At 36.4% G+C, this 19008-nt stretch overlaps 1 protein-coding gene across 7 annotated transcripts in view; it reads right to left on the reverse strand.

The window, feature by feature from the left end:
* Positions 1-19008, reverse strand: part of COG6 (component of oligomeric golgi complex 6) — a 112692-nt gene that overhangs the window by 34820 nt on the left and 58864 nt on the right. For 4 of the 7 annotated variants that reach the window (XR_016388712.1, XR_002644677.3, XM_089899650.1 and 1 more), the window contains one exon: positions 78-252. The exons of 2 other annotated variants lie outside the window; for them this stretch is intronic. Coding sequence is in view for 3 of the 5 variants with exons in the window: in XM_089899650.1 (XP_089755776.1) it covers positions 78-252 (175 nt within the window). In the remaining 2 variants the exon portion in view is untranslated. One more of the 7 variants, XM_022574717.3, reaches the window with a different exon arrangement.

Consider the following 19008-nt stretch of genomic DNA (forward strand, 5'->3'; position numbering starts at 1 on the left):
TGGTGAAGCCACAGCTGGTAACTGCTTCAGGCAATGATGACTCAGAGCGGGACCAACTAACGGTAAGCAGGTCTCACCTCCTGCTGGGGCGTCTCCACTTTGGAAGATAAAGCTCTAGTCTTGCAGAGGAGAGATCCCTGTCCCTCCACCGTCTCCAGAGTTCCTCCTGGTGTGGCTACCCAAGCAAGCTGGACAACTGGCACCTCTCCTGCTATCCTGGCAGAATTCAGAGCTGGAATGGGAGCCGTCTGCCTGTGTGAGAGGGAAATCTAAGCATCAGAGAATGACTCCAGGGGAAACACCCCCAGGTAGCAGCACAGTCCTTGCCAACCTACAAGGAAGGAAGGAAACCCCTACAAGTGACATCTTCCCCTCCTGCCCTGGAAGTGTGCACACGACTCTGGTGAGATCCGTAAACGATCCCTCCATGAACACACAGAGAAATAACACTCTTCTTCCGTCACAGGTGGGCACTGACCACAGTGCTTCCTGCTGTTGCCCCCTCCAAATCCGCCCCCCAAATCACCAATGCCCCATTGAAGAGCTCCTCTAGGGAGAAGACCCCAACTCCTCGGCACTTTTAGAACATTTTAAAGAAAAAGACAGATATTTGTGAAAATAACTCTAAGTTCTTATTACGCCAAGAGCTGTAAGTGGTCATGCCTCACTTTGTTCTTAAGTTTCTAACATGCATTCAATCTGTCAACGAGCACAACTTAGTCCAAAGGAGCAAGTTTAAGTTTTTTCTCAGAACGCTCACACATTAAAATGTCGAGACTAATGACTTTTTTTTTTTTTTTGCGGCACGCGGGCCTCTCACTGCTGTGGCTTCTCCTGTTGCGGAGCACAGGCTCCGGACGCACAGGCTCCGCGGCATGTGGGATCCTCCCGGGCCGAGGCACGAACCCGTGTCCCCTGCATCGGCAGGCGGACTCTCAACCACTGCGCCACCAGGGAAGACCGACTTCTTTTGAGTATTAGAAAGCAGATAAACATTAACAATCTGGTGTCAGTGTCACTAACAAGACCTAAAACCCACTTCAGAATCCTGCAGTCAAGGGGTGTTTAGTGTAGGCGCAGCTTAGGTGAGGGACTGGAGATGCAAACAGAGGGGAAGGGGGGTTGCACACCCCAGCCCTAACCGTGCAGAGAACACTGGGTGTGCCCCATCGCCCTAACCAGCCTGCGTGACTCATCTCTGCTGGTAAGCCCTTGACTTCAAATGCAGATCTGCACTTATACGGACAGATTTGTCTCTATGCATGACTGAACACTCTCTTGATTCCTCAGATAAGTTCAGAAGTGCAAAAGAGGAAGAGGAGAAGCTTTTTAATTACAAGCCAGTCAGCCTGGCAGATAGAACTCTCAACCTGTCCAAGTCCTGGACTTCCGAACCTCGCCAAGATCCCCATCTGCTTCTTCTATGGGGCCTGGGGTGGCGGGTGCTGATTCAAGTTCCCACAGAAAGAATCAGACAGTCTTGGACCAAATGCTTAGCTCTAACAAACAAAGAGCCTCAGTGCTGGATAAAAGTCAAATTGTTAAGAAATTGCACCGCTCTTTTTTTGGGGGGGTGGGGGTGATGGTTGTGGGACAGGGCAGGATGGGGAAGTGACAGAACCAGACTTCAGCTCATCTTGATACAATTTTGGAGTTACAAATGCTACTCTCGTTCCCTGTCTCCCCAGGTTTTGTTGGGTGCAGGCCAGGGCTTGCCTGGATGTCCATAATTTCCCGTGTGGCTCTCCCTCTCCCGCCCCCGTGCTCAGTTTCCTTGAGTGCCAGGATACTCCAGAGACTCAGAATGGAGCCCTTGAAATGTTATGAAACAGGAATTGGCAATCCTTTCCTTTCAAGCTGCCAAGCTGTAGAAGGGGCTTGCGGGGTATGGAGGCACTGGAAAGGTGAATGCAATGTGTCAGCTGGTGTCATGACTCAACTTGTAAGGTGCCTCCAACTGTGCGCCCACCACTCAAGTGGCAGCCACATGGAGGGCAGATGGGCAAGAAGAGGGGGGACAGAGGCAGCGATGGGGAGAGCGTGTAGAAGCCAGCAGCAGCCGGGTGACAGCTGCTGAGTCTCAGCCAGGCTGGCACGGCGATCAGGAAGCCTGGAGTGCCCCCCTCTGGTAAGTGAGCCAGGGGTTGGTTGCTAAATCCAGTAACAGAACCCTCCCTACAGGCACTTGGCATTTGAGCCTTAATGGTTTTGGCACTTGGCCTAATTGCTCAGAATATGTGCTCAGTTAGATAGAGAATGATTCCTTCATCACACTCAGTAAGCACCTGCACACAGCACAGAAGCTGTGATATTTCTATTCCAATAAGTCCTTTGCCGACCACCAAAAGTCCATGGAAAACTCTCAGAAGCTATTGGATATAAACCAACCTGAATTTTACATTACGTGGATGCTTCAGGTTATGGAGGATTTTATAAATAGCAGAATGTCCACCAAACAAGAAAACTGCCTCCTTATTTTGTTCAAGAAAAACCATCTACAATGAATATTGCAATGTTCAGTGATAAAAAGGATTCACATTTTATTATCTCAAAAAACTGGGAGCTGGAAACCAGTGTGATATACTTGCTTATACTTGTTAACGTTTTTATTTACCATAACTCACTTTGAGATGAGGTCGTTTTGGTCAATTAAATCAGATTATCTCTAGTATATAAGATATCAAGATCTCTTAGAGATTAAAGTCATAGGCTAGTATTCAAAAACCAGTAAAAGCCAACAGAATCCACGTCACCCAACCCAGGGTCTGAGAGAGAAGGACAGGAGTGAACAATACGAATGTGAGGATTTAGCTGAATTTATCATGGGATCATAGTGACTGGTGCTGCCACTAGTTCATACATCAGCTTAACTGGTAAGTCTATAGTTTACGTTTATAACTGTGGAGTAGGACACAGCAAGTGGATGCCAAAGGGGCATGGCAGAAGGAAATCGACATCATCATCAATATTTCTTTTTAAGAAATAAATTTTATTGCCTCATTCCCTTGCTAAAAACTTTAATAGCAAAATTGCAAATAATGTACTTCTAAGTAACTAATGGTTCAAAGAAAAAATTATAATGAATAAAATTTAAATATTGAGAAATAGCTTCAAAGCATATAAAGCATAAACTGACAAAACTAAAAAGAAATATAAGCCAATCCACAATCACAGTTAAAAAGTTTGTTTTTAAATCTCTCTCAGTAGCTGAGACAACATGCAGATCAAACATCATGACTACAGATGATCTGCACAAGATTAACAATGTTTATCCTCTTAACACATGTGGAACGCTGCACCCAGTAACTACAGAACACATCATTTTCAAGTGTAAGAGGGATAGCGTTCACTTAAATAGGTCATATGCTGGACCCTAAAGCAAGTATGAACAAATATAAAAGGACTGATATACAATATATATTTCCTGGCTACAGTAGAATTAAGCTCAAAATCAATAATAAAAAGATAACTAGTAAGTCTTCATATATTTGTAAATACATTTCTAAATAATTCATGAGTCAAAAAAGAAATCACAATGGAAATGAGAGAATACTTTGAAGTGAAAGATAATAAAAATATGACATAAAAGTTATGGATATAGCTAAGTCTGTGTTAGAAGGAAATACAGATGAACATATTTAAGTGAATATATTACAAAAGAAGAAAATTTGAAAACTGATGATATAACTTCCACTTCAAGAAGGTAGAAAAAGGGAATTCCCTGGTGGTCCAGTGGTTAGGATGCCACGCTTCCACTGTAGGGGGCATGGGTTGGATCCCAGTCAGGGAACTAAGATCCTGCAAACTGAGCAGCATGGCCAAAAAAAAAGAAGGTAGAAGAAGAAGAGCAAATAAAATACCAATAAAGTAGTAGGAAGGGAATAATACAGATAAGGAAAAAAATCAAGAAAATAGAAAACAAACATAATCAATCACATCAAAAACAGATTCTCTGACAAGACTAGCAAAGTCCATAACTCTTAGCAAGACTAAAAAGGAAACAAAAAAAGAAATAAAGAAAACACAAATTACTATTACCAGGTCCACAGACATTAAAAAAGATAAGAGGATGACAATAAATTTAGATGAAATGGACATATACCTTGAAAAACAGAATTCATCAAAACTAACACAAGAAGAAATAGACCATATGCATAGTCCTATATCTATTTTTAAAACTAATCCTGCAATTTAAACCCTTTCCACAAAGACAACACCAGGTAAGCTGGTTTCACCTGGAATTCTTCTAAACATTTAAGGAAGAAGTAATAACAATTTTACACAAACTATTCCAGACAAGAGAAAAAGGGAAAACACATCCCACTTAGTTTTATGAGGTTTGGTTACCAAAACCTGACAAGGACATTGATAAAAAAGGAAAATTACAGAGCAATCTCTCATGAACATGATGCAAAAATTCTAAATAGAATATTAATAAAACAAATCAAGAGATATATAAAAAGAGATTGTACATTATGCCCATTGGATTTATTCCAGGAAGGCAAGGTTATTCTGACATTTGAAATTCTCCACATTAAGCAAATAATGGGGAGGGGTACCATATGGTTATCTAAATAGAGAAAAAAAATTTTTTGATAATATTCAATACTCATTCATAATTTAAAGTAATTAGAACAGAAGTGAACTTTATTAATTTGATAAAGCTTATCTACAAAATATCTACTAGTGAAAGCTTTCACTCCTTCCCCACATTTTAGAAGGGTGACTACCCTCTAAAGGGTAGTCAAGGGTGACAAGGGTGACTACCCTCACCGCTTCTATTCAACACTGTAACATCATACTGGTTAAACATTATACAGTACCATAGAGCTAGAAAAATTAAAAGAAGAATCAAAACTCCCATTAATCACCGACTATGTGATGGAATGCATGGATAAAGTTTACAAAAGAATCTACAGATAAAATTTAGAATTAATTGGCAAATTTAGCAAGGTCACTAGTCAACATACAAAAATAAACAAAACTAAATCCAGTGGTTTATACAAAAAGAGACAGTAATATGATCAATTTAGGATTATCCCAGGAATGCAAGAGTTCTTTATCATCAGAAAAAATATGTCATTTACCAGATTAAAAAGTAAAAGAAAAAAGCCACATGCACATCTCAATAGATTCTGAAAGTCACTTAATAAAATTCAACACTTAGTCATAATTAATAACTAAGAGCATGTAAGAATATAAAGAACTTCCTCTCTGATTAATCAACTAAAAACCTAATTCTCAGTGGTGAGATACTGCAAGCATTACCTTTAAAATCAGAATGAAGTGTCTATTATCATTGCTATTAGTTACATCGTGCTAGAGGTTGTAGTCAGCACATTAAGGCAAGGAAAAGAAATAAAGGGCTCATAGATTGCAAAGAAAGAAACAAAAGTGTCATCTAGTCTCAAATAATATAAATGTCTATACAGAAAACCCAAAGTAAAATCATCAGAAATAAAAAGTTAGTTAATGCTTGGATCTAATGTAATCAACACACAAAAATCAATTCCATTTCTACATACAGCAACCAATAATTTAAAAATGTAACTTAAAAATAGATACCACTTACACTATAAACAAGAATTGTAAGCTTCTTAGGAAAAAAATATAACAAAATTTTCTTAGATTTATATGGAGAAAATTATAAGTTTTTCTAAGGGACACTAACCCTACTATAAATAAATAGGGAAAATTCAACAGGTTCACAAATTGAATTATTTAAGATCATAGAGATATTAATTCTATCCAAATTTATATATAGATTCAAAGTAATCACAACCATATTCCCAACTGCTGTTTGAGAAATATAAAGTTGATTCTAAAACCTAAGTGAAATAGCAAAAAGCCAAGAATGCCCAAAGCACTCTAGGTGAAGAAAATAAAATGGAACACCCTACCTGATATCAAGATTTATTATAAAGCTCTGACAATTCAAGTATCACTTATTGGTGCAGGAATAAATACACCCATGAGAAGAATGCAACAAAGACCCAGAAATGTAACCACATATGTGGAAATTAGATATATGACAGAGATGGCACTAGCCTCACCCCACCATGATGACATACAGAAAGTAGGAAGCAATACTAATTCTGCACCATCCCTTAGGACCTGCGGTTACCAAGAGCAACACCACTGCTAATGATTTACCACTTGCAAAAAGAGAGTCTTTCGGGAAATCATAAGAGTGAATTTGCACATTTTTGGTTTCTGCAAATTCCATCATGGTTTAATACTGTATGATTCATTACCTTAACCTGTTACTACTCAGTGGATAAGTGATTTTCTTCTTTGTAAGATTCAGAATAAAAGCAGGGTAACTTGATGTTTTTCTTTTTGTTGTTTACTTTTGTTTTTAACGACAGCCTTTTGGCTTTCAAATGCTTGCTTTGTTTACATCTTTGTTTATGAAAAGGAACTAATACAGTTGTTAAGCAAGAAAGATTTCTGATCTGCTATTAAATACATATTACAAGTCTGTGGAATATTAATCAAATCTTTGGTTTCCTTTTTAAGACGTGGCTTCTAAGGCAAGTGCATTTTTCTACCTCAGTTCAATCCCCATTACCATTTTATATTCCATCAGAGGCCTGGCTAGCAACAGTAGCCAGCTCTTGTCTGAATCCTGCAAACTAGGCTCATACATATGACACCCGTAGAAAGGCTGGGCTCTACACAGGAGACCCAACTTTTGATGATGGCTTGCATAAGGAAAATCACTCTTGCTCCTTGTCATTTTGCAGCTAGTGGGCAAAAAACTAATGCTTGTTCCAGGGGAATTTCAGATCTTGACATTAATGGAAATAAAGAGCATACTCAAGTACATTAATTTTCTGGTGGCAAAGCTATAAACTTTGAAAACTCTAGATTGGCTTGGACTTTCCCTGTTTAAAATACACAATGACAAAACACTTTGTCAAAAAATGATATATCCCCTCAGAGCAAGCAAATATTTCATATGGATATTTTTGGCCCTATCAAAATTTTTCCCCAGTTCATCTCATTTTTATAAACTTAGTACAATTTATTTTTACTTATTACATTATCAGTGCTAGGAAAGTTTTTATTTTTTAATATTCACTGGCCTTAATGTTAGTTGAATTTGATAGGCTAGCATGCTGTTATTAATATGATTATTACATTCATTTCATAGCCAATTTATGGTAGTTTTATATTTGGATCCATAAAAATACACAATTATATTATCCATTTCCAAAAGCACATTCTCTCTGAGGAGGAATAAGTATGTATTTTCCAAATAGTTGTGCTTAAATACAACTATAGCCCCAAAGTAACCATATGTAGGCCTATCTATTTATAATTGTTAACAGCATATTTAACTAATAGGAAAAATAAACTGACCTACTGCAAGTATTCAACATTATTATGTGACTCTACATTTTACTTATATTTTTATTTAAAAATCCATTATTGTATAAAAGATGAAAACTTGTTGCTTAATACAAGGCCACAAAGATTTACACCTATGTTTCCTTCTCAGAGTTTTAGTTTTTAGCTTTTACATTTAGATCTTTGATTTTGAGTTGATTTTTGGATATGGTATGAGATATAGGTCCAGCTTCCATCTTTTCCATGTGGTTTTCCAGTTGTTCCAGTGCCATTCGTTAAAAAGACTATTCTTTCCCCATTGAACGGTCTTGGCAGCCGTGTAAAAAAATCAGTTGATGATGGATGCACGGGTTTATTTCTGAACTCTAAATTGTTCCACTGAACTATATGTCTATCCTTATGCTACTATCCCACTGTTTCGATTACTGTGGCATTGTAACAAGTTTTGAAACTGGGAAGATTCACGATTGCTTTGGCTATTCAAGGTCCCCCGTATGGTCATATGAATTTTAGAATCAGCCTATTTCTGGAACACAAAAAGGCAGATGGAAATTTGATAGAGGTTGCACTGAATCTATAGATCAATTTGGGGAATATTGCCATGTTAACAGTCTTCAGTCTTCCAATCCATGAACGTGAAATGTCTTTCCACTTATTTAGGGCATCTTTCATTTCTTTCAATAGGGTATTGTAGTTTTCAGTGGAAAAGTATTTCACTTCCTTGGTTAAATCTACTAAGTATTTTATTCTTTGTGGTGCCACCATAAATGGAATTGTTTTCTTAATTTTCAGATTGTTCATGGCTAATGTTTAGAAATACAACAGACTTTTGCATACTGATCTTGTATACTGCAATGTTACTACATTGTTTATTAGTTCTTATAGTCTTAGGTTTTTTTACTCTTTAGTATTATATACATATAAATATATATAGACCATAATCATTGGCAAATAAACATAGTGTTTCTTCTTCCTTTTCAATCTGTGTGCCTTTAATTTTTTCTTACCTAATTGCTCTGCTAGAATTTCTGGTATAATGTGGAATAGAAGTGGCAGGAGTGTACATCTTTATCTTCTTCATAATCTCGGCAGGGGGCAGTCTTCAGTTTTTCATCACTAGGTACAATGTTAGCAGTGTGGTTTTCATCAATGTCCTTTCAGTTGAAGAAATTCTCTTCTATTCCTGGTTTGTTGAGTGTTTTTTTATTTTAGCATGAAAGGGTGTTAGATTTTCCTGCATCTGTTGAGGTGATCATGCATTTTTTTCTTCATTTATTCTATTAATATGGTATAGTACATTGACTTTCATGTTAAACTGACCTTGCATCTGGAATAAATCCACTTAATCATAGTATATAACCCTTTAATATGTTGCTAGATTCTGTTTGCTAGTATTCTGTTAAGGATTTTGTGTCAATATTCACAAAGGATATTGGTCTGTAGTTTTCTTGTGGTGCCTTTTCTGGCTTCGTCATACCAATAACAAATACTGGGCTCATAGAATATGTTAGGATGTGCTCCCTGCTCTTCTATTTTTTGGAAGAATTTGATAAGAATTAGTGTTAATCCTTCAAACATTTGGTAGAATTCACCAGTGAAGACATCTAGTCCTGGGCTTTTTTTAAAATTAGAAGTGTTTTTATTATTGACTCAGTCTCTTTGCTATAGGTCTATTCAGATTTTCTATTTCTTCCTGAGTCAGTTTAGTTTGTTTTTTTAAATATTTGTCCATTTCATCTATATTATCTGTTGACATGTATTTATTTGTAGTATTGTTATCATTTTTATTTTTGTGAGGTAGTAATGTCCCTTCTTTTCATATCTGATTTTAGTAATTTTGTCTTTTTTTTCTTTGTCCAGCTAAAGGGTAGTCAATTTTTAAAAAAATTTTTTCAAAAAACCAACTTTTCTGTTCTGTATTTTCCTATTTTATATTTTAAAATATATAAACACCTCTCTACATGCAATACTGAATGGTCAGCACATCCAGTAACTGAAATAACATTATTCTTAACACAATGAGCAGGGAGCACTCCTAGAAACTTCTTCTTACATATCTTTAAACACCTGTCTGCATGCATTACACAATGGTCAGCCCATACATTCTCAGAAATAACACTCTTTTCAACATGCTGTGTAAGAAACAATTTTTGAAACATCTTTTTTACATGTGTACTCAAACACATCTGTACATGCATTACAGAATGGTTAGCACATCCATTTGCTGAAATAAGTTACTTCTCTATTCTATATTTTTTCTGTCTGCTATAATCTTTACTATTTCCTTCTTCTTGCTTTCAGTTGTTTGCTTTTCTTTTCCTAGTTTTTTAAGGTATAAAGGTAGGTTTTAAATTTATTTTTCTTTAATGTAGTCTATAAATTTCCCTCTGAGCACTGTTTTTGCTGTTTCCCATAAGAATTGATATGCTGTTTAATACGAAACTTTTATCTCGAAGTTTTCTCTAATTTCCTTCTTATTTCTTCTTTGACCCATTGGTTATTTAAGAGTATGCTATTTAATTTCCACATATTTTCAAATTTTCCTTTTGCTATTGATTTCTAATTTCATGTCATTGTGGCTGGAGAACACACTTTAATCTTTTTAAATTTACTGAGACTGGTATTGTGGTCTAACATGTGGTCTTAGATAATTCAGCATGTGCCCATGAGAGGGCTGTATACTCTGTTGCTGGATGGGGTGTTCTGTAGATGTCTATTAAATCTAGTTGGTTTACAGGGTTGCCCATGTATTGTATTTCCTTGCTATTCTTTATTTCTTTGCTAATTTGAGTTACTGTCTAGTACCCTTTCATTTCAGCCTCAAGAACCCTTAAACATTCATGTATGGTATGATTGTTTTTTATCTTAGAATGTCTTACTTTCTCCTATATTTTCACAGTTTTGCTGGATATAGAATTCTAACAGTGGTTCTTCCACCATTTTGAATATGTCATCCAGTGCTTTCTGGCCTCTGTGGTTTCTGATGTGAAATCAGGTGTTATTGGGGATCACTTGCAAAATAATGAGTTCTCTTGCTTTCAAGATTCCTTCTTGGTCTTTGCCTTTTGATAGTTTGATTGTGATGTGTCTTGGTGTATTTCTTTGAATTTATCCTACAATAGAGCTTGGTGAATTTCTTGAGTGTGTATATTAAGGTTTTCATCAAATTTGTAAAGTTTCCTGCCAATATTTCTCCAAATATTCTTTTGGTCCTTTTCTCCCTATTTTTTCTTTCTGAGACTCCCGTTGTGTGAATATTGTTGATAATATCCCAAAGGTCTCTGAGGTTCTGTTCATTCTCTTTCATTCTTTTCTTTTTGTTCCTCAGACTGGATAATCTCAATTGACCTATCTTCAAGTTTGCTGATACTTTTTTCTGCCTGCTCAAATCTGATGAACTCCTATAGTGAATTTTTCATTTCAGTTAATATACTTTTCAACTGCAGAAGTTTCTTTTCTATAATTTTAATAAAATTATGACTAAATTATTTTTATGATTATAAATTTATAACTATAAAAACATCCTTTTTGAAATTTCTACCTCTTTATTGATATTCTGTATTTGGTAAGATATTGTTCTCATACTTACTTTCAGCCCTTGAACATATTTAGAAGAGATGTTTTAAAGTCTTTTGTCTAGTAAGTCCAACATCTGGGCTTACTCAGGGACAGCTTCTATTGACTGTTTTTTTTTTCCTTCTGTGTACTGGCCATACTTTGAGCACCTTGCTTTTTTCTTCTTGAAGCATAAGCATTTTTAATATTATGATGTGCCCATTCTGTTGGGAAATCAGATTTTCTCACCCCATCCCTCAGAGTCTGCTGTTGGTGCTTTTCGTGGTTGTTATTGCATGTTTCAGTGACCTTCCTGAACTAATTTTGTAAAATCTATATTCTTTGTTGTGCGTGACCAGTTAAAGTGGTCCATTCATTTAGTTGTCAGCTAATAACTGGACAGAGATTTCAATGTCTGGAACCAAAAAAATCTCCCAGTCTTTGCTGAGATGTTGTGTGTGAGAGTTGAGGCATTCCTTCAACATTCAGCCAGGTAGCTTCTAACTTTGCTTCAGCCTTCACTTTCTGCTTCCACAAAGCCTCAAGGTTACCCAGAGGTGAGTGCTTAGGGTCTTTCTGGTCTTTCTTGAGCATGCACAGTGCTAGACATGTGCACTAGATTTCTAGATTGCCAAGAATATGTCAGAGTGTTTCAAAACCCTTATTAAGTATTTCATTTCTAACTTTTCTTCCCAAGCTTTTGCCTTAGTCTACCATTTGTCCTAAGTTCAAGCAGCAGTGTCCTCCCCTCAACTGGCCCCTCCCCCTGGGTAGTGGCTTTAGCCCTGGGCAAGTTCCAAGTTAGGCAAGAGAAAAAGCAGCTTTTCAAATGGGTCTCCCAGGGAGGCATGAGACATGTCAAGTAAGGACAATCTTTGCAAACCTGGTCCATTCTGCTTTCTCCGGTACTAGGAAACGTGGGATGCTACTTTCAAGGCTATTGCTGAGTTTGGGAGCAAAGCATAGGACTAGCCTAAGTTAAAATACCACAAAGCATACCGAGACTCAGCTTGTTTTGCTCAGCTTTTTAATAAGCACAATCTAACTGCTATTAGCTTTTAGCTGGTTTCTAGCATTCTGAAAAAGTTGATCTTGACAGTTTTTGAAGGCCAGTTTTATTGTTTCTTTTAGGGAGAGGCAGAATTTTGGAATTCCTTAATCCAATGTTTTTGTTGATGTCCCCAACCTATAAGACAATTTTGCATCTTAATCAAATAGCTAATTAATGTAACCCAGTCATTATGATCATCAAAGAATTAAAAATGTATGGTTGTGTTTTAAAACTTTCTTTTCTATGCTCTCAGCCTCTTCAACCTCAAGTACATACATGTGGCTTTCATAAAAAATGATGTTAGTTCATTTTTTCCTCTTACCTACATGCACAAACACCCTATCAAACTGCATTGTGTCTACTTATAATACATGTGATATCTGTGCAAGACAGGGAATTCAATGACAGAAGCACATTTTAGTGGTCTTTTAAAACCTTGTTGCTTATCACAGAGCCTGCCCCAGTTGGTACTTAATAAATGTGTTTAATAACAAGCACAATGAAAAATATTAGCTAACACATACTGAGTTCTAACTTTACCCCAGGCCCTGTGTTAAACAATTTTTTTAAACTCTTTTTAAAATTGTGGAATATATAGACAAGAGTTCACGTCACATATATGTAAATTTTAGAAAATAACAAAATGAATATACATATACCAACACTCCATTGTAAGAACAGAACATTAGTAACTTCTAAAGATCCTGTGAGATAATCTTGAATTCCGCATCATTTCCTATCTTTCCTTCTAGCTTTACCACATGTGTATCCATGAATAATGTATAAATTTGTTTTATCTTTTTTTTTAATTCTATAAATGGACTCATACTATATTATTCTGTAATTTCTTTTTTTTGTTCAACATTATGTATTTGGAAATTACTTCATTTTTCACTACTGTAGAGTATTCCACTATATGGATAGACCTAAGGACGTGAGCTAATAGCAGTCAGAAAAGGTCAGGCTATAGTGAGATAATAAAAAACTCCTAAGGCAAGGAAAAAAATTTGAGGATCAAGCCCTAGAGTATGCGAACTTTTAAAGGTCACAAAGAGGCAAAAGAACCAGGGAAGGAGGTTGAGAGGGGTTTGGCTAATGAAGTGGAAGGAAAACTAGCAGAAAGTTGTGCTGTGAAAGCCTAGGAAGTATAGTATTTCAGACATAAGTGTGTGGAATGCTATTGAAAGTTTAATAAAATAAGGAATGAGAAGAATCCATTGGATTTGACAACATATGATACTATGGAGATCTCATCAGGGTTGTGTTGTAGTGGTGATGCTGAAGCCATATGGGGCTAATTTAAGACATAATGGCAGCAGAAATTTAAGACAGCATGCATAGACGATCATTAAAAAAAAGCAGCAGAGAAATGGAGGTGTGAGGATCTGGGAGGTGGAAAGTTTTAAAAAATACTATCAACACTAGAGCACTGTGTATGCTGTCGAGAATAATCCTACAGAGAAGTCACAAGTTGCTGAAGCAAAAGAGAGGGATAACTCAGAAACATCTCTGAGAAGGTGAGAGAATGGAAGCCAGAGTTCAGAGGAAGGGAACAGCCTGTCACAGGAGGAGGGACACTGTCTCCAACACAAAAGGAGGAAAGATGAAGATGAGTGCAATATATGAGGGTAGAAAAATGCAGGAGATTAGCCTACCAGCTGTTTTCTCAATGAATTATGAAGGTCATTAACTAAGTGAGGGTGGAAAAGTCATCCTGAAAAGTGGGGAGGTGAGTTTCCCAGAGACAGAGTAGAACTACAAAGCAATATTGAGTGCCATTTGAAGACTGTGATCATGAATTTAAAAAGTCAATCAGTCTATTTGTGAGATTTTTCTCAGATAACATTCACCTGTTCCAAGTACAAGCACAAAGAAAGAAATGGAAACGTTCAACCAGAGTGGGTTTTGGTCAGGCAAATACCTTTTCTCTCTGAAGGAAAGGCTGACACGCATTACCTAAGGTTATACTTGCGCCATCTCAAAACAGTTCAAGATGCAAACTATGAAGTAAATAGCAAATGCAGTGTTAAGCTAATGAATTAACACTTACAATCATTTATTTTAATTAAGTTTTCAAGATCACACTGATACCACATTCTGCTCATCAATCTTCCATTGGTTATCTCAATTTGGCCCTATATTGTACTTTCTTTCCTATTAGCATATTTTCTAAAAACACACTGATGCAATGTATAAAAACACTGCAATGATTGCTGCTCTAAAACAGTTTAATATTTTATTTGAAAAAATTAAGTAAAAAACTAAATATACTTTCTTCCTAGAAATCAAAGGAATTCACTAATGGTAAGTAAGCAATCTTTTCTCACAGTAGATATAAATTATATAAAATTTAAGCTCTTGATTTATATCATACTTTATTTTCTATCTTTTATATATCACATATACTCATTGAAGGAAAAAGACTAAAAATACAGATTAAATACCAAAAGAGATGATATATAATCAATCACTCTTGCTCCAAAAAAATCATATTTCAGATAGACGAACACGCCGTGTTCTGTAAATACTAATTTGTTATATATTCTGTATTTGCTATATAAATAGTAATTTTATCTTACTACTTTTCAAAATATTTTAACCTAGTCAATTTTTTCCTTATGCCGCATTTTCTCACATATAATTTAGAGACTTAGCTCTTTTTATGGATTTACCAGAAATTATGATTTTTTTTTGTTTGTTTGCGGTACACGGGCCTCTCACTGTTGTGGCCTCCCCCGTTGCGGAGCACAGGCTCCGGACGCGCAGGCTCAGCGGCCATGGCCCACGGGCCCAGCCGCTCCGCGGCATGTGGGATCTTCCTGGACCGGGGCACGAACCCGTGTCCCCTGCATCGGCAGGCGGACTCTCAACCACTGCGCCACCAGGGAAGCCCAGAAATTAAGATATTTTGCTGATAAAAATCTGTCCTCAAAATCTTACCAACAAAGTCAAAGTCAAGTCACATCAAACACATTTAGATTTTTTTTTTTTTTTTAAAAACCAAAAACAAAAACAGTGATTTTGAATCTTACTCTTGGTACGGTTTTAAAGTCAGAGCCCAAACAAGGGGCCACCATAAGGCTAGACATAACGGCAATTAGCAATCGCTACTCTGGCATTTTTCCTGCAGGGTTAGAGTATACCTTATTTCTTTGGTTTGAACACCAAAGTGTGTAGATGGTTGAAGTTAGAGTCCACATTGTAGCACAAATATTCTTTCTTAAACACTAGGTTTACACCCAGCACAGGATGCCTGCACCCCATATGAAGTGCCAAACTTCACCTTGAATTCAGCCTGGGGCGGACACAGAGTAGAAGTCACCTTTAAATTACTTCTCTCTTTTCCTATTTTTGCTGAATGTACATTTCTGCTCCTCAGTTTAAGTATACCTACTCACAATATCTAGCAGAAAAGCAAATGAATCTTTAAGAGATATTTATTAGGTCCTATCTTCAAACTAATTCCTAAGTTTAGATAATTTTTTAATGTACAGTTAATTTAGAACTAATGTTGTAAAAAAGAAAAATCCCTCAAACCTCTCATACTACTCTTTTCCCACATATTTATATTCCAGAATTGAGGGGAACTGCAGAGCTGGAGAGACGTGGAGTGCAGACACAGAGCAATGCCAACTCAGGTCAACACGTGTTACTTACTTTCACTTTACTGTGACCAAAGCAAAGCAATTATTGGGAGCTGCATTCTTATGATACAAAGAAAACTGTAACCATCAAATTTCAAAGTAAAGATTAACAGACTAAAAACCAAGAAAACCTTCAGTGTTTTAGGAATGCAATATTTTGCTAACACATTCTAAGATAATCAGGAGAGAAGTGTCTGCACTTGCTGCGGCGATCGGTGTAGAATGCTCTCTGGGTCTTTGTATTCATTGACTGGACTCATCACAGCTGCATGCACTTCACCATAGGCTCTGCAGACTAATTCTGTAGACTGTTTTATGATCTGCTCTCTAGTGATAAACAAACAGAATGTGAACACATAATCTGAGAATGAAACACTAGGCACTGTAAGAAAGCTCCACACATGAACCAACGAACTTCGTTTTCATAATTATCACATATATATTATTAAAACCATTGTACAACTACCTAAGTTAGTCATTTTGGTTTGGGGATAAAAGGTTTTTTTATATTTATTATTTCTTTATTACATCTTCTCCATTAGTATGCAGGTTGCAGGAGGGCAGGAGCTGTGTTTTGTTCACTGCCTTATCTTTAGGGCTAGAACAGTGCCTGATATACCGTGGATTACTAAACAAGAAACAGAAACCGTGACCCAGCATCAATGTACTGATTTTGAAAACATGACTGATAACACATTAGCCTTAAAGAGACTTATAATTATTCAAATTTATCAATACTTCAAATCTCAGAATAACTTACAATATACTGTCCTTTCACCTATAGCTCCTACACTAATAACCATATCTCCTAGATTTCTTATCTCTCGCAAAAATGTGACACTTGCCTACAACAAATCACAGCATTTTCAAATACGCATTTCTACATAAGTACATAAAAGAATAGAAATAGTTTTAAATAAACTGAAGCAAATGTTTTTAGAAAAAAATAACACTGGGCTCATTAAATCTGCATTAACCCCTTACGTTTTCATGACATTTACTTCGTCATCCCCAGCTACTTCTATTTCTATATACCTACTGATGAAAACATCTTTTTCTGATTTTTATAACTGAATTAAAAATGTGTCTTTAAAGCTTTACTCCCAAACTTACTTCTCTTATGTCTCCTGCTTCTGTCAATGGCATAACTATGTCTCATCACCTCAGTTCAGGCCCTAACAAACTTTTCTTGCCTGGAGTATCTAAGAAAAACTCCTACCCGGTCTTCCCCCATACAGTCTGTTCCCCATTTAATGTACCATGAGCACTGCTCGTAGATTAATCTTTCTAAAGCAAACATTTGTTCGTGTCTCTCCCCTACCCAGGGCCTTTCTTCAAGGAGGTCCCATGGCTTCTTCTGGTTTCAGAGAAGTCAAAATTCCTTACCCTATCACTCAGAACCCTTTATAACACCTTCTGCATCACTACTCTAATGCTGCAATCCAGCGCGACTCCTGACTGTTCTATCTGCCCTGCTCTTCCTGACCTCAATTCCCTTGCTTACTCGCGTACCTCCATTTGCATAGAATGTCTGTCTCACCCACTTTAAATGCCCTTAATTCTCAGTAAAAATGTACTCTCTCATCCAAGAAGCCTCTCTGATCTTCTGAGCTAGAAATAATCCGTTTTTAGAACATCCATGACCAAACTAATACATTTGTAAAATTATCTGCAGAAATAAGTGGATCTGTGGTCTAAAAAAGAACAAAACTAGTTAGATGGAAAGAGAAGGGGAGTCCACTTGGATCTCGCGTCATCAGCACACTGTTCTCATGGGGTCTCAAACTCTTGATTTAAGCAACTTTGATTTGCTGGAGCAACCTAACATTTTCCCAAAATTGCTAAAGCTCCCAAAATTAGACTGGGTAGAAGGAAGATACGCTGAGTAAATTTTCTGAGCAGAGTGGAGTAATGCTATTGGCTGTACTACCTTTTTGTTGGAAGGGAGGACGGTAGAAACTGGTTTGGAAAACTACTTATTTAGATGAGGCTTTGAGATATTTTTTTAATCTGTTGATTAGTGATTGTTCCTGTAATTAACTGAGCCTAACAATAAATGCATCAAAATGACATAAAAATTATTCTCCATAAATGATATAGCTGAAAATACTCTAACAAGCATTTGAAAAATTTGTTAACTATACATTTGATACCCATTTTGCAAGAAGGTAAATAATGGATTTATCTTTTTTATACCAGTTTTATTGAGATATAATTGACATATAGCACTGTATAAGGTATACAACATAATGATTTGATTTACATCCATCATTAATGATTATCACAATAACTTTAGTGAACATCCATCATCTCATATAGGTTGAAAATTAAAGAAATAAACATTTTTTTCTTGTGATGACAGCTTTTAGGATTTCCTCTTAACAACTTTCACATATAATCAGCAGTGTTAATTATATTTATCATGTTGTACATTACATCCCTGGTACTGTAAATAATGAATTTTAGCTACAGCACTTCTGGTTCTTTACTAAAAGCAGTAAGATGTTTTATTTGAATTGTTGTATTTTATTTTTTATTGAAGTGTAGCGGATTTAAAAGGCTGTCGCAATCTCTGCTATACAGCACAGTGAGGTTTACACATAGATTCTTTTTTTAATATTCTTCTCCATTATGGTTTATCCCAGGAGACTGGATATAACTCTCTGTGCTATAAACTTGGACTTTGTTGTTTATCCATTCTAAATGTAATCGTTTGCATCTACCAGCCCCAAATTCCCAGCCCATCCCTCTACCTCCCCCTCAAAAAGCAGTAAGAGTTTTGGAGGTGTATAAGGCATTCATTACTCACACCTCATACTCTAAAATCTATACTCAGTCTGAACACAGTGTACACTTATACTACATAAGGAACACAAAAACAGGGCTACTCCTCCTCACAAGAAGTTTAAAATCAGAATAAGGTACAACAATGAATATTAAACACATTTTTTTAAAATCCAGAGGCGAGAGCAGAAGCAAGAAGAATGACAATCCTGCAGCCTGTGGAACAAAAACCACATTCACAGAAAGACAGACAAGATGAAAAGGCAGAGGGCTATGTACCAGATGAAGGAACAAGATAAAACCTCAGAAAAAAAACAAGATGAAGTGGAGACAGGCAACCTTCCAGAAAAAGAATTCAGAATAATGATAGTGAAGATGATCCAGGACCTCGGAAAAAGAATGGAGACAAAGATCAAGAAGATGTAAGAAATGTTTAACAAAGACCTAGAAGAATGAAAGAACAAACAAACAGAGATGAACAATACAATAACTGAAATGAAAACTACACTAGAAGGAATCAACAGCATATTAACTGAGGCAGAAGAACAGATAAGTGACCTGGAAGACAGAATGGTGGAATTCACTGCTGTGGGAAAGAAAAAAGAATGAAAAGAAATGAAG

The sequence above is a fragment of the Delphinapterus leucas genome, chromosome 18 (assembly GCF_059928025.1).
Source record: "Delphinapterus leucas isolate spDelLeu-1000000601 "Yukka" chromosome 18, BTC_Dleu_Yukka2, whole genome shotgun sequence".
NCBI lineage: Eukaryota > Metazoa > Chordata > Mammalia > Artiodactyla > Monodontidae > Delphinapterus > Delphinapterus leucas.